At 45.1% G+C, this 12,928-nt stretch overlaps 1 protein-coding gene across 1 annotated transcript in view; it reads right to left on the bottom strand.

Annotated features, from left to right (window-relative positions):
- Positions 1-559: 559 nt before the first annotated feature.
- The window catches only part of LOC146075899 (uncharacterized), a 91,826-nt gene continuing 79,457 nt past the window's right edge, over positions 560-12,928 (bottom strand). The window contains exon 3 of the mRNA XM_083185584.1: positions 560-10,077. Coding sequence (XP_083041710.1) covers positions 9,080-10,077 — 998 coding nt within the window. The 3' untranslated portion in view covers positions 560-9,079. The remainder of the gene's footprint in view (positions 10,078-12,928) is intronic.

Here is a 12,928-nt window from a genome sequence, read left to right as displayed (position 1 = left end):
ACCAAAGCAGGAGTATTACGGGATAAAGCCATAAATTTTGCCAAAGATGGGGGTATATACACTGCAATTATTATAAAGACCAAATATGCTAGTCTACATCTGATAAAGACATACCTTCCCCCATGGTCTAACTGGACTAAACCACCAGAGAAGGGTATTCCCTTTTCGAACTAGTACCGATACACCCCAAGATACCGATGTAAAAGTGGAGTGATAAGCTTGCCCAATCCAAGCTTTTTTAAGTGATAACAATTTACCCCTGACATATATCTGCAGCATATGATCGTATTTGTCGCATAACTAAGGCATGTTTAATTGTATCATTCTTCCCCCTCACATTCCATATGAGGAGGCTATATTTCACCACCACCATAGTTCCAGATACCGCAGTAGGGGACCTGTCTCCATTTAACGGATTTCCCTGAAGTGGACAGTGTTCTTAAAGTTGATCCTTGTTAACTTTACTACCATCCCCACCTTTCCCAATGCCTCCCTTCCCACCTGACATGCCTCACCCCTGCCCCATACTTCACCCCTCCCATAACCCCTTCCCCTAAAAACATACATTACACATTTACCTCTATATGGGCACAATTAATATAATGGCTGGAGGTTCTCTCCTGCTCCTAAAAATGATCTATGGTGTAAATCTAAGTGGTAAACTTCTGACGTAATGGATTCCTCAACAAGGAAGAAAACAAGTTAGAAATAGTATAATTTCTTATACACCTAAATTCTTACAATCTTATAGCCCCTTGGGGCAAAAAAAAACAAATCAGAAAAAATATAGGTATAAGTATTAAAAAGCGCTTGTGCTACTCTCCCATTGACTAGTTTCTTTGGGATCCAGGGCTTGTTTTAAATATTCTCAACTCCCTGTTCATTTCTTTTAGCTAGAAGTTTTTGTGCATTCTGCAGGGAATTTAGTCCAGCCAAGTTGCAGCCTCTTTTGGCGTATTAGCCTCATGTATAACATGGAGTTCGGCTGGGAAAATAATCACGTATTAAAGTTCCAGTTCCTCTTAAAACACTTTTTTATGTGTTTTATCTTTGTGTTGTCCCAGACTAGTGGACCTTTAACTGGCCAATATCAATAATTTAACAATATGCATGCGGACTTGTGCCCCTGGAAGGAGTGCTCTCAAAGGAACTCGATGGGGGGCTCTCTCCCCCCGTAAAATATTTAGAAAAGGCCTCCTGGACATATGCTTCAGTTAACCATTTTTGTATAAACAGTTCTGGGGTAGACCCTTCTATTATCTCTGGGAGTCCCACAAACTGTAAGTTGTTTCTGTAGAGACACACCTCCATATCTGACAATTTTGCATTGACATATTTTAATTGAGTAGCCATGTCCTCTATTTTCCCTACTAGAGGGGTGACAGTGTTTTCTAGCTTTGAGGTACGATTTTCCAACTCCTTCACCTGGTCTTTAACTCATGGACTTTTTCTATCTTTTATTAGCCAGGCACCCCTCATTTGCTGACAAGGCATCCAGTGTCACCTGCGCTGAGCGGCAGCAGAAGTGGCTCCCTTCGCCGCTCACTGGACACGGCAAACATGCTTCTGTGCTGCCACATCCCTGGTAACCAGGGGAGGCAGGGCTCTTCCGCTTGACACTGTCCAGACACCCCGCATCCCCTCCGCCTGTCCCGGCCGTGTCACTTCCGGCCGGCGGCGTTCAGCCGGATCCCAGCAATCCAGGGCAACCGGTGAACGCCGGACAGCGTGCCCTACACCACCAGGTCTTAATCAGGACAGGGGGTTGGTGCACAGGGTGGCAGCTAAGTGGTCAGCATACCCCTTATAAGGGGTGTGGCCCTGCTCAGCCCTGGCAGTGATAGCTTCCACTTTTGGTCAGCGTCTGGTTCTCTCTTACTCGGTTCTTGGGTCCTGGTCATGTAAGTGCCCCTTTGGGGCTTTGGTTCTCCTATTTCCTCAATTTTTGCACTGTTTATTCATATCTTCCCTGGGTATTGTTTCTGGCCATACCCAGGGGTTTTTTTCTTATCTCTTTCTGGAGGTCATTGTGAGCACGCAGGTACTCTCCATATCACTGTGGTTTGCAGTGTTGTCTGTTGTGTTTAGTGTGGCTTACTTTGTTTGTCCCTTGTCATTGGTTTGCGACTGGGTCGCTCCTGTCCCTGTGTTTGGGCCTAGTGCCGGTGGGTAGATCCCTGCCAGGCAGGACCATGTACTTAAGTTTTCCTTTTGACTGTACCCTTTGCTGATTCCTTGTCCCCTCCTAAGGCCTGGTTGCACTGGAGTTGGGGCAGGCCTAACTCACCCCTTCAAATGTGGCAATTAAAGGTGAAGTCTTAGCGCCAGCAGGTATCAATCCTCTGTCATAGGGAGTCAAAAGAATAGTGTAGGGTGCACCGTGGTCATTCTAAACACTGGTCTCGGCTGCGGGTTCACATCCGAGATAAGACCATCCTTCAGAATCATAACATTATCACCAGCCAAAAATGAAATACCTTTTATATAAAAAAACTTGTTTTTTTTATTTTGGGGGTGTTCTCTGGTTTGTTTAAAATTAATCCTACAGCCCAAACCCCAATCAACTCCAGAGCCTTACTCAGATGGTCCAGGACCTGTCCATTCAGGTAACCTCTCAAGAGCAAGGGGCTTGGTCTCCAGCCCTGGTGGTTCTTGAGCCTAAAATGAACCCCCCCGGATCGGTTCTCCAGGAATTGGAGAGATTTGTTTAACTTCCGGGAGAGTTGCAAGCTATATTTTTGTCTTAGGCCCAAGTCGTCGGGATCCGAGTCTCAGCGGGTTGGGCTAGTTATCTATTTGTTGCAAGGGGATCCCCAAAAGTGGGCATTTGGACTCTCATCTGATAGTACCGCTCTGATTTCAGTTGATAATTTTTTCAGTTCTCTCGGTCATTTGTATGATGACCCCAGTAGAGAGGCCTCTTTCGAGACCCACCTACAAGCCCTAAAAAAGGGTAGGGATCCGGTGGAGGTCTACTGTACCGAGTTCCGTTGGTGGTCTAATGACTGTGGCTGGAACGACTCTGCCTTAAGCAGTCAGTTCCGCTTTGGACAGTCTGACACCATCAAAGATAGTCTCATTCAATATCCAGTACCTGGTACTTTGGAAAAATTGATTAAACTCGCCATCAAGATTGATTAGCGATTTCGGATTGCGAAGTCCAATCTCACTCTACTCAATTGGTCTTGGCTTTCTCTGAAGAGGAGGAAGAGCCTATACAGTTAGGAGCATTCTGGATTTCCTCAGAGGAATGAGCTTGCAGAATGAGCTCCGGTCTCTGCTTATATTGCAGTGACAAGGGTCATGTCCTTAGAAATTGTCCCAATAAGCCTGGAAAAGCTCACGCCAAGTGAACAGTGAGAGGGTTCACTTAGGCCTCCAGCTCGTTTCTTCTCACAATTCTTTACTAGTTCCCTGCAGTATTTCTTTTAGGGGGGGTAGTTTTTCCTGTTCAGCCTTCATTGTAGTGCAGCTGGGAATTTTTAGGACATTTTTCTTGCTAAGGAGTTTGGTCTTCCTCTTTGCCAACTTGGTAAATGTATTATTATGCAAGGGCTTGATGGCAGTACCTTACCCAATGGGGTTATTTCCCATTGATCTCCTAGGGTGCAACTTATAGTGTGTCAGTTCCATATGGAATGTATGTAATTTATCTTGACCACCTGCCCTACTGTTCCTTTGGTGTTGGATCATACTTGGTTGGTAGAGCATAATCCTTTGATTGATTGGACCACAGGAGACAGGTCAGTAGCTATCTCTAGAATTTCATTCGGCTATGTTGAGTTTACAGACATCTTTTCCAAGGGTAAGGCAGATCGGCTTCCTCCTCATCGCCCCTATGACTGCACCATCAAACTCTTACCCGATGCTCAGTTACCTAAAGGGAGACTTTACGCGCTTCCGGTCCCCGAAGCCAAGGCCATGGATGAATACATCTAGGAAAATTAACAACAAGGGTTTATCAGGCCTTCCAAGTCCCCTTTGAGTGCGGGGTTCTTTTTTTGTAGCCAAGAAAGATGGATCACTCAGGCCATGCATAGACTTCTGTGCTCTTAATAAAATCACGGTCAAAAACACTTATCCGCTGCCGTTGATTTCCGTATTGTTCGATCAGATGCAGATGGCCACCATCTTTTCCAAGATCGATCTTAGAGTGACATATAACTTGATTCGTTTTAAGGCTGGGGACAAGTGGAAGACTGCTTTCAGCACTCAGTTGGGTCATTACAAGTATCTTGTTATGCTCTTCGGTCTTTCTAATGCACCTGCTGTCTTCCAAGATCTAATTAATGATGTCTTGCGGGAGTTCCTGGGTAAATTGATCGTGATTTACTTGGATGATATTGTCCAAGGATTTAGACTCGCACAGGTCCAAAGTTAAACAGGTTCTGCAGAAGTTATGGGAAAACAGTCTGTTCGCTAAACTTGAGAAGTGCGAATTTGAGGTTGCAAAAGTATCCTTTTTAGGGTACATCATTTCGTCTAAAGGGTTCAGCATGGACCCAAAAAAACTTTACGCTGTCTTAGATTGGGTCCAACCCAATAACCTTAAGGCCATACAAATATTTTTGGGGTTCACCAATCATTATAGACACTTTATTATTTTTCTTCAGTAGCTCCTCTTGTAGCTTTGACCAGGAAGGGGGCGGATCCATCCAGATGGCCACCTCAGGCAGAACAGGCTTTCTTATCACTTAAACAGGCCTTTGTCTCAGCCCCCATTCTCAGACACCCCAATCCTGACCTTCCATTCATAGTTGAGGTCGACGCTTCCGAAGTTGGAGCGGGGGCTGTTCTTTCACAAAGAACAGCCCCCGTCCTTATGCCTATAGGTCAAGAAAGTTTTCCATGGAGGAATGTAATTACGATGTGCGGAATCGGGAATTGCTGGCCATTAAGTGGGCCTTTGAGGAATGCAGGCACTGGCTTGAGGGGGCCAGGCACCAGATCCTGGTAATAACCAACCTTAAGAACCTGCAACATATTAAGGCGGCTAAGCAGATTAATGCTTGTCAGGATCGGTGGGCATTATTCTTCACCTGCTTTAATTTTATTACCTATAGGCCGGGAGCTAAGAATGTTCCACTTTCCTGGTGTTTTCTCCCTCAGCATGACCGCTTGGCAGGTATCACTTCTAATATTCCTGCTACTTGTATTCATGCCGGTCTCAATCAGATGTTACAAGGTCTTATTCACCAGGTTCAGCACCAGGCTCTGCCTCATATTCCAGCTGGCTGTCTCTTTGTTCCCGAGACTCTATGACGAAGAGCTTTGGTAGAGTAGCATGATAGTAGGATTGCTGGTCATTCGGGAGTTCACAAGACCTTGGTGGTCGTGTGGCCAGGTATTTCCCGGGACACCAAAGAATTTGTCTTGTCATGTCCTGTTTGTGCCAAATATAAGTTGCCTCTGTCTCGGCCTTTGGGGGAATTCATGCCTTTGCCCATTCCGTCCAGGCCTTGGTACCACTTGTGGTGGGACTTCCACTCTCTTCTGGTTTTCAAGTGGTTTGGGTAATCATTGATAGATTTTCTAAGATTATGTGGCTCTGAACTAATTGCCGGGTAATCATTGATAGATTTTCTAAGATTTTGTGGCCCTGAAGTAATTGCCATCAGCCAAAGATTTGGTCAATTTATTCCTTTGGCACATTTTTAGACTTCACAGGTTACCCACAGACATTATGTCGGACTGGGGGCCTCAATTTGTAGCACAATTTTGAAGACTATTCTGTGCCTCTTTGAAAATCAAGCTCAGTTTAACTTCTGCCTTCCATCCTCAATGGGCAGACTGAGCATTTAAATCAGTCATTGAAACAATATCTGCTGTGTTTTGTTTCTAAATTACAAAATGACTGGGTTGATTATCTTGTGTTGGTCGAATTTGCTTATAATATTGCTGGTCATTCAGCCTCCAAAACCTCACCCTTCTTTGCTGTCTACAGATATTATCCTCAGGTCAACCCTTTGGGGCCTTCCGGTGTCGGTACCACCTTCTTCCAGTACCTCTCATCTCAAGGTCATCTGGAGGAAGATTCATAGCGCTCTTAAGCAGGCGGCCTTTAAAGAGGTGTTCTCTGACAAATCTATGTGTCCCTGTTCGTTTAAAGTGGTTGACTGGGTCTGAATGTCTAATCAGGCTTCATCAAACTTTGGCAAGATTTGGCCCAAGATTGATTGGTCCAATTTAGATTATTAAGAGAGTTAATGCGGTGGATTTCCATCTTTTGCTTCCTAAATCTCTCAGAATTGCTAAAACCTTTCAAGCTTCTCTCCTTAAAATGGTTTTCTTTTCCAAAATGTTACCTCGAGTGACACCTTCACTTTTTGGACCACTGGAAGGGTTACCGGCTGGAGGAGAGATTGTGGGTCTCATATAGGGAATTACATTCTCCCAGACTCAGGAGGATGTTTTTTGGTAGTTTCCCCATTAGCCTGGTGGTAGTTTTTTTTACCCCTCCATAAGGGGGGTACTGTCACCCGTGACTCACTTTGCCGCTCACTGGACACGGCGAACATGCTTCTGCGCCGTTGCGTCCTGCCGCCACGTCCCTGATAGACAGAGGAAGCAGGGCTCTTCCGCCCAGCACTGTCCGGATGCCCTTCGTCACTTCCGCCAGTCCCGGCAACATCACTTCCGGCCAGCGGTGTTCAACCCGATCCCAGCAATCCGCCCAGCCTTGGTTCTCCTATTTCCTCAGTTTTTGCATTGTTTATTTATATCTTCCCATGGGCCTTCCAGGGTATTGTTTCTGGCCATACCCAGAGGGTTTTCTTTATCTCATTCTGGGGGCCATTGTGAGTATGCAGGTATATTTGTGATTTGCAGTGTTGTCTGTTGTTTAGTGTGGTTTGCTTGGTTTGTCATTGGTCGCTCCTTTCCCTGTGTTTGGGCCTGGTGTCGGTAGGTAGATCCCTCCCAGACAGGCCCTTAGTTAGTTTTCCTTATGACCATACCCTTTGAAGATTGCTGATTCCTTGTCACCTCCTAAGGCCTGGTTGCACCGGAGTTGGGGCTGGCCTAACTCGCCCCTTCAAATGTGGCGAATATAGGTCTATAAGTCTTAGCGCCAGCAGAGATCAGCCATCTGTCAGAGGGGGTCAACAGAGATCGTGTAGGGTATGCCGCGGCTATTCTAAACAGTGGTCCTGGCTGCGGGTTCACACCTGCGATCAGAACATCCTTCAGAATCATAACATACAGAACATTTTGTATAGAAGAATTGACCTGTTCAGTCAATTATTCAGCCTCAGGAGGGGTCACAGGGGGAGGGGGGCTCTCCCTTCTAGAGGAAGGGGAGAAAGGCGGTTTGTGGCCGTAGCATTTTATGACTTCCCTATTATGTCTTGTTGTAATTAATCTACTTGTACAAAAAAGAAACGGGATGAATTTCCCAGAAATAAAGACACTTTCTCATCTCCCTGTGATAGCTGTAACAGTATAGGACAGGTGGCAACTCACTTGATAAAATGAAAGTCACACAGTCCCAGTGATTTAGAGAATGGAGTTCTAAAAGGAGCAATATATTCTCACAGCATTAAACGCATAATTCTCAGGCTAATGTCAACGGGTACTTTAACCAGTTAAATACTTCCCAAAGCCCAAGTATACCACAATTTCCTTGGGTCAATTAGCAGCCAAGGGTTATCAAAAGGTCATTTATATCTAATACGGCAACATGGAGGGATTCAGAACTCAGTTCTTGCGCACAGCCAAATAAATATTCATATAATAGCGCACTGTACTCAATACGCCGTTCACTTTCATACCATACTACTTTGATCATAGCATACTACAGTCAGAATTGGCTGCTCTCTTCCCTACCTTAAGCTGGGGCCTCCATCACTTGGAGTATCAATAGGCAGTGATGATGCACTGCCAGCTGGCGCCTTCCTCCTCATGCTCGGCATTTTAGAGTCTACACACTCTCGCTTGTCCCGAGTTGGGCCGCCTCCCAGCTCAGCTGTGTGAGCGATGGCACCCGCTCTCATGAGGCTGCCTTGCCTTTCTGCCAATCAGTCCCCATCACTCCAGTGCCCATATGTCAATCCTTCAGCTCGTGCACCTGCTTTGAGGGGGCACTGGCTCTTCACACTGCTGCACTGCATCTGCTTCCAGCCCTCTCCTCCACTAGCCATTCACTGCCCCCTCAATGCCCTGACCATACCGATCTCTTGGGTCCCACTGGATCATACCACCTGCTGGGAGAACACCTTCCTGAGCCAGTAAGTATTGCCTTCACTGGGGATTATTTACATGATATGTATCCATAGTAATGGAGCAGCAGAGCACGGTGACTTGCGTTCTACTCCTTACTCTCCGTGGCCATGACCCCACAGTTTTCCTATGTTTTATACACCAAAGTAATACACATATAATGACTTCCAAGTCAAATAGCTGACATTTATATGTTAAACGCTGTATACACACCTATCTACTGTCCTGGTCACTACAGTATACTGCATTATCAATATAAACAAATTTCTCATTCATTCTTTCTGTTACCTAAACAAACAGAGGTAAAGGTACAAAATATTTTACTTTGTACAGATAACATCAAGATCATATACACAATACATAAAATACAGACAATGCGTTATAGGGTCAGAACTGGCAGCACGTGATGCAATGCCACATCACGTGCTGCAAAAGTGCTGGTGGTGGGAGGCGGTGTACCGTAGAGGTGGGTAGGCGAACTGGCGGGCAGCATGGGTAATAGGAGGCAGCAGAATTTGAAAAAAACTATTTAAAACACTGAGCTCTCAGCCAATCAGTGGCCTCGCAATCAGTTGTATGCTGGTTGGCTGAGAGAGCAATCTCTCAGCCAGAGGGCCACCCAGTGATTTAAATAGTTTATTCAAATTCTGCTGCCAGTTCTGACCCACACCGTTCACAAATGCTCTGTTACAGCGCTCCTGCCACCCGCTCCACAAACCAGATGATCGCCACCAGTGCTCCTGCCCCATGCCGCACACATTGCGAGCGATCGCATGTTGTTAAAAATCACAAGCGATCGCTACTGCAATTCAATATATATTATGTGCAGCAAATACTATGGGGAAAAAAACATTTGCTACAGTCACAACATTGTATGGGGTTTCTCTCCTGTGTGTCTTCTCTGATGTACGCCAAGATCTGACTTCTGGGAAAAACATTTGCTGCATTCAGAGCATTTATATGGCTTTTCTCCTGTGTGACTCCTTTGATGTATATCAAGCTGTGACTTCTGGGAAAAACATTTGCTGCATTCAGAACATTTATATGGTTTCTCTCCTGTGTGACTCCTCTGATGACTGACAAGATCGGACTTCTGGGAAAAACAATTGCTGCATTCAGAACATTTATATGGTTTATCTCCTGTGTGACTCCTCTGATGTATGACAAGATGTGACTTCTGGGAAAAACATTTGCTGCATTCAGAACATTTATATGGTTTTTCTCCTGTGTGAATCCTTTGATGTATGACAAGATCCGACTTCTGGGAAAAACATTTGCTGCATTCAGAACATTTATATGGCTTCTCTCCCGTGTGAATCCTCTGATGTTGGACAAGATCTGACTTCTGGGAAAAACATTTGCTGCATTCAGAACATTTATATGGTTTCTCTCCTGTGTGACTCCTCTGATGTACGACAAGATCTGACTTCTGGGAAAAACATTTACTGCATTCAGAACATTTATATGGTTTCTCCCCTGTGTGACTCCGCTGATGTCGGGCAAGATCTGACTTCTGGGAAAAACATTTGCTGCATTCAGAACATTTATATGGTTTCCCTCCTGTGTGACTCCTCTGATGTCTATCAAGCTGTGACTTCTGGGAAAAATAATTCCTGCATTCAGAACATTTATATGGTTTCTCTCCTGTGTGACTCTTCTGATGACTGACAAGCTGTGCCTTATGGGAAAAACATTTGCTGCACTCAGAACATTGATATGTTTTCTCTCCTGTGTGAATCCTCTGATGTCGGACAAGATTTGATTTATGGGAAAAACAATTGCTGCATTCAGAACATGTAAATGGCTTCTCTCCTGTGTGACTCCTCTGATGTACCAGAAGCTGTGATTTACGTGTAAAGCCTTTGTCACACTCAGAGCACACATGTGGTGTCTCTCCTGTGAGACTCATCATGTATGAGATAAGAAAAATTAATTGTTGAAGGTTTCTTCTACTCAGAAAATAAAGTCGCTTTGGTTAATCCTCCAGGTGTAAGAAATTATGACTTTAGTTGGCTGGAACAGAGAACAACGTCCATTTGAGCAGGATTTGGACTATTAGAATATGTTGTGTAATTGTCCTGTAAGAAATTTAAAAAGTATAAAGTAACATGGTTCAATTGTTATGTCAGGGTTATTATATTGTGTAAGGAACATTATATATTTCTATATACAATAAACAGCAGTATATGCTGCCAAATTGCTGGATAATATGAGAGGGAGTACCTAAGTAAACTAGATGAAGCCAACTTGAAGTGTTGGATGTCCCGGGAAGGTGGTACTTGGCAACTGTCTTCTGGACAGTCGCCCTGGTGCACCCAGTAGTAAGACTCACAGAGGTCACCAGCAGGTCTTTGTGCCTATAATAGCCATGTTTCCATAAAGCTTTATATGCATACCGGTACTTGGATGCCACCAGGACTTATGCCCCTGGTGCCAGTGTAAGCTTACTCCCAAGTGACCAGGACAATGGTCAGTATAGATGAGTACAAAGAAAGGTGAAGATGAAGAAAACTATACTACAACAATACAGGATACTACATAGTGTGTACTGGAGGCAACAATGAGTTTTGGGGAAAGGGGAACGTGGGGCAATCAGTCGCACAGGTTTTATCAAAGCAGTATTGTTCTCATTTACCCTCAGTGTATTTGTACATCGGTTGGTTAACCGTGAGTAGGGAGGGTGTGCTACCACTGGACACAGGTTTGACAATTTTTGGAAAGAAGAGAAAGTATGTCTCTGTGTGGTGCACAGGTTATTAAGAAAGTAAAATGTAACTTTTATTTGGATATGTTTAAAAGAATGTAGCGAAATATAGACAGACAGTGACACATAAAGACACACACAGTGTAGGTTTAAAAAGGATAGAAATCCTTACTCAGTGTGATCTAACTCAATATCCTCCTAGATGTTGGTTAGATTCTATGTATTAGTAATAATGGTTTATTGTACAGTTTTCCACAGTGGAATTTTGTGCGATCTGAGCGCTGCGGACGTCACACAAGTAGCGCCTCTGACTGAGCGGTCCAGTGAGAACTGGCATACCGCTCCGACTAAACGATTTTAAGCTAATACAGATCAAAATACATGTAATAGGGATAGGGGAGAGGAGGAGAGCACACTGAGTGTCTAGGTCAGCGTACGCTTCGCATTGGAGCTTTGTCAGGACCCTGACGAAGCTCGTCAGGACCCTGACGAAGCTCCAATGCGAAGCGTACGCTGACCTAGACACTCAGTGTGCTCTCCTCCTCTCCCCTATCCCTATTACATGTATTTTGATCTGTATTAGCTTAAAATCGTTTAGTCGGAGCGGTATGCCAGTTCTCACTGGACCGCTCAGTCAGAGGCGCTACTTGTGTGACGTCCGCAGCGCTCAGATCTAACTCCTAACAGACGGAGATCTCCGGCGCTGACTCTAACACGCCGGAGCTCCTCTGCAGGGTACACGTCCTCATTGACGCGGCTCTCCCTCTCATTTGCGGCGCGCAGTGCTGGTGCAGAGGTGGCAGATCTCACCAGACACGCACCGTTTGAGGGGCGACCCGCGGGGCACCATATTGCCTACCCTATTTGTGAAGTGAAGTAATCTGATCAGTAACATCACAGGGGAACATAAACCCAGATTATCTTGTTACCAGCAGATCAGTAATAGGCGACTTAAACGCACAAAATTCCACTGTGGAAACTGTACAATAAACCATTATTACTAATACATAGAATCTAACCAACATCTAGGAGGATATTGAGTTGGATCACACTGAGTAAGGATTTCTATCCTTTTTAAACCTACACTGTGTGTGTCTTTATGTGTCACTGTGTCTATATTTCGCTACATTCTTTTAAACATATCCAAATAAAAGTTACATTTTACTTTCTTAATAACCTGTGCACCACACAGAGACATACTTTCTCTTCTTTCCAAAAATTGTACTGGAGGCAAGGTGACTGGAAATATGACTGAGGCAATGTACAATAGTATTGAAATGGCAAGGTATGTATATAAGACAAGAGGTAGCAATCAATAAGCTTCCAGACAAGTTCATAGTGTTCCTTCTAGGAACCGGGGCAGGCAGGGCGCAGCTGCACGGGGGCATCGTCAAGGGGGCGGACCGGGACCACCGACGTCACTGTTCTGGGCGGTCCCAGGCCGCCGACGTCACAAAAGGGGCGTGCCCGGGCCACGTCGTGACGAAAATGGGCAGGGCCCGGCCGTCGTCAAGAAAATGGCCGGCATCGTCATTGAAAGGGGCGGGCCTGGCCACACCGAAGGCTCTCCGCTGCCAGGGAAGCGCCGGGCACCGCTATATACTGCGGCGCCGGGCTTCCCCGGTATCACGCTAAGAGTAGGAGACAGGCTGTTTTAGCGGGGCGCTGCCAGAGGGGCAGGGTGCATTTTGCCCTTTAAAAATCGGGCAGGGCGCAGCGCCCCGCTAAAACAGCCTAGCGGGAACACTATATATATATATATATATATATATATGTATATGTATATAGCATAAGACCACACTCCATCCTACTCAAAATCAACTCCTAGGGTGACATCCAGAACACAATAAGAGTCCATGTACATAGAGAAAAAGGACGCACTCTCCAGTTTGTTAAATGCAATTAAAAAGCTGTGTATTTAGTACTCCAAAGACATCATGGATAAAAGGTATACTCAACGTTTCTGTCCTTTATGGACCTTCATCAGGAGTTCAGCATCTCATACGC

This window comes from Crinia signifera, chromosome 4, assembly GCF_055691185.1.
Source record: "Crinia signifera chromosome 4, ASM5569118v1, whole genome shotgun sequence".
Classification (NCBI taxonomy): Eukaryota; Metazoa; Chordata; class Amphibia; order Anura; family Myobatrachidae; genus Crinia; species Crinia signifera.
Note: the sequence above shows the minus strand (reverse complement) of the source record. Positions and strands in the feature narration are given on the sequence as shown.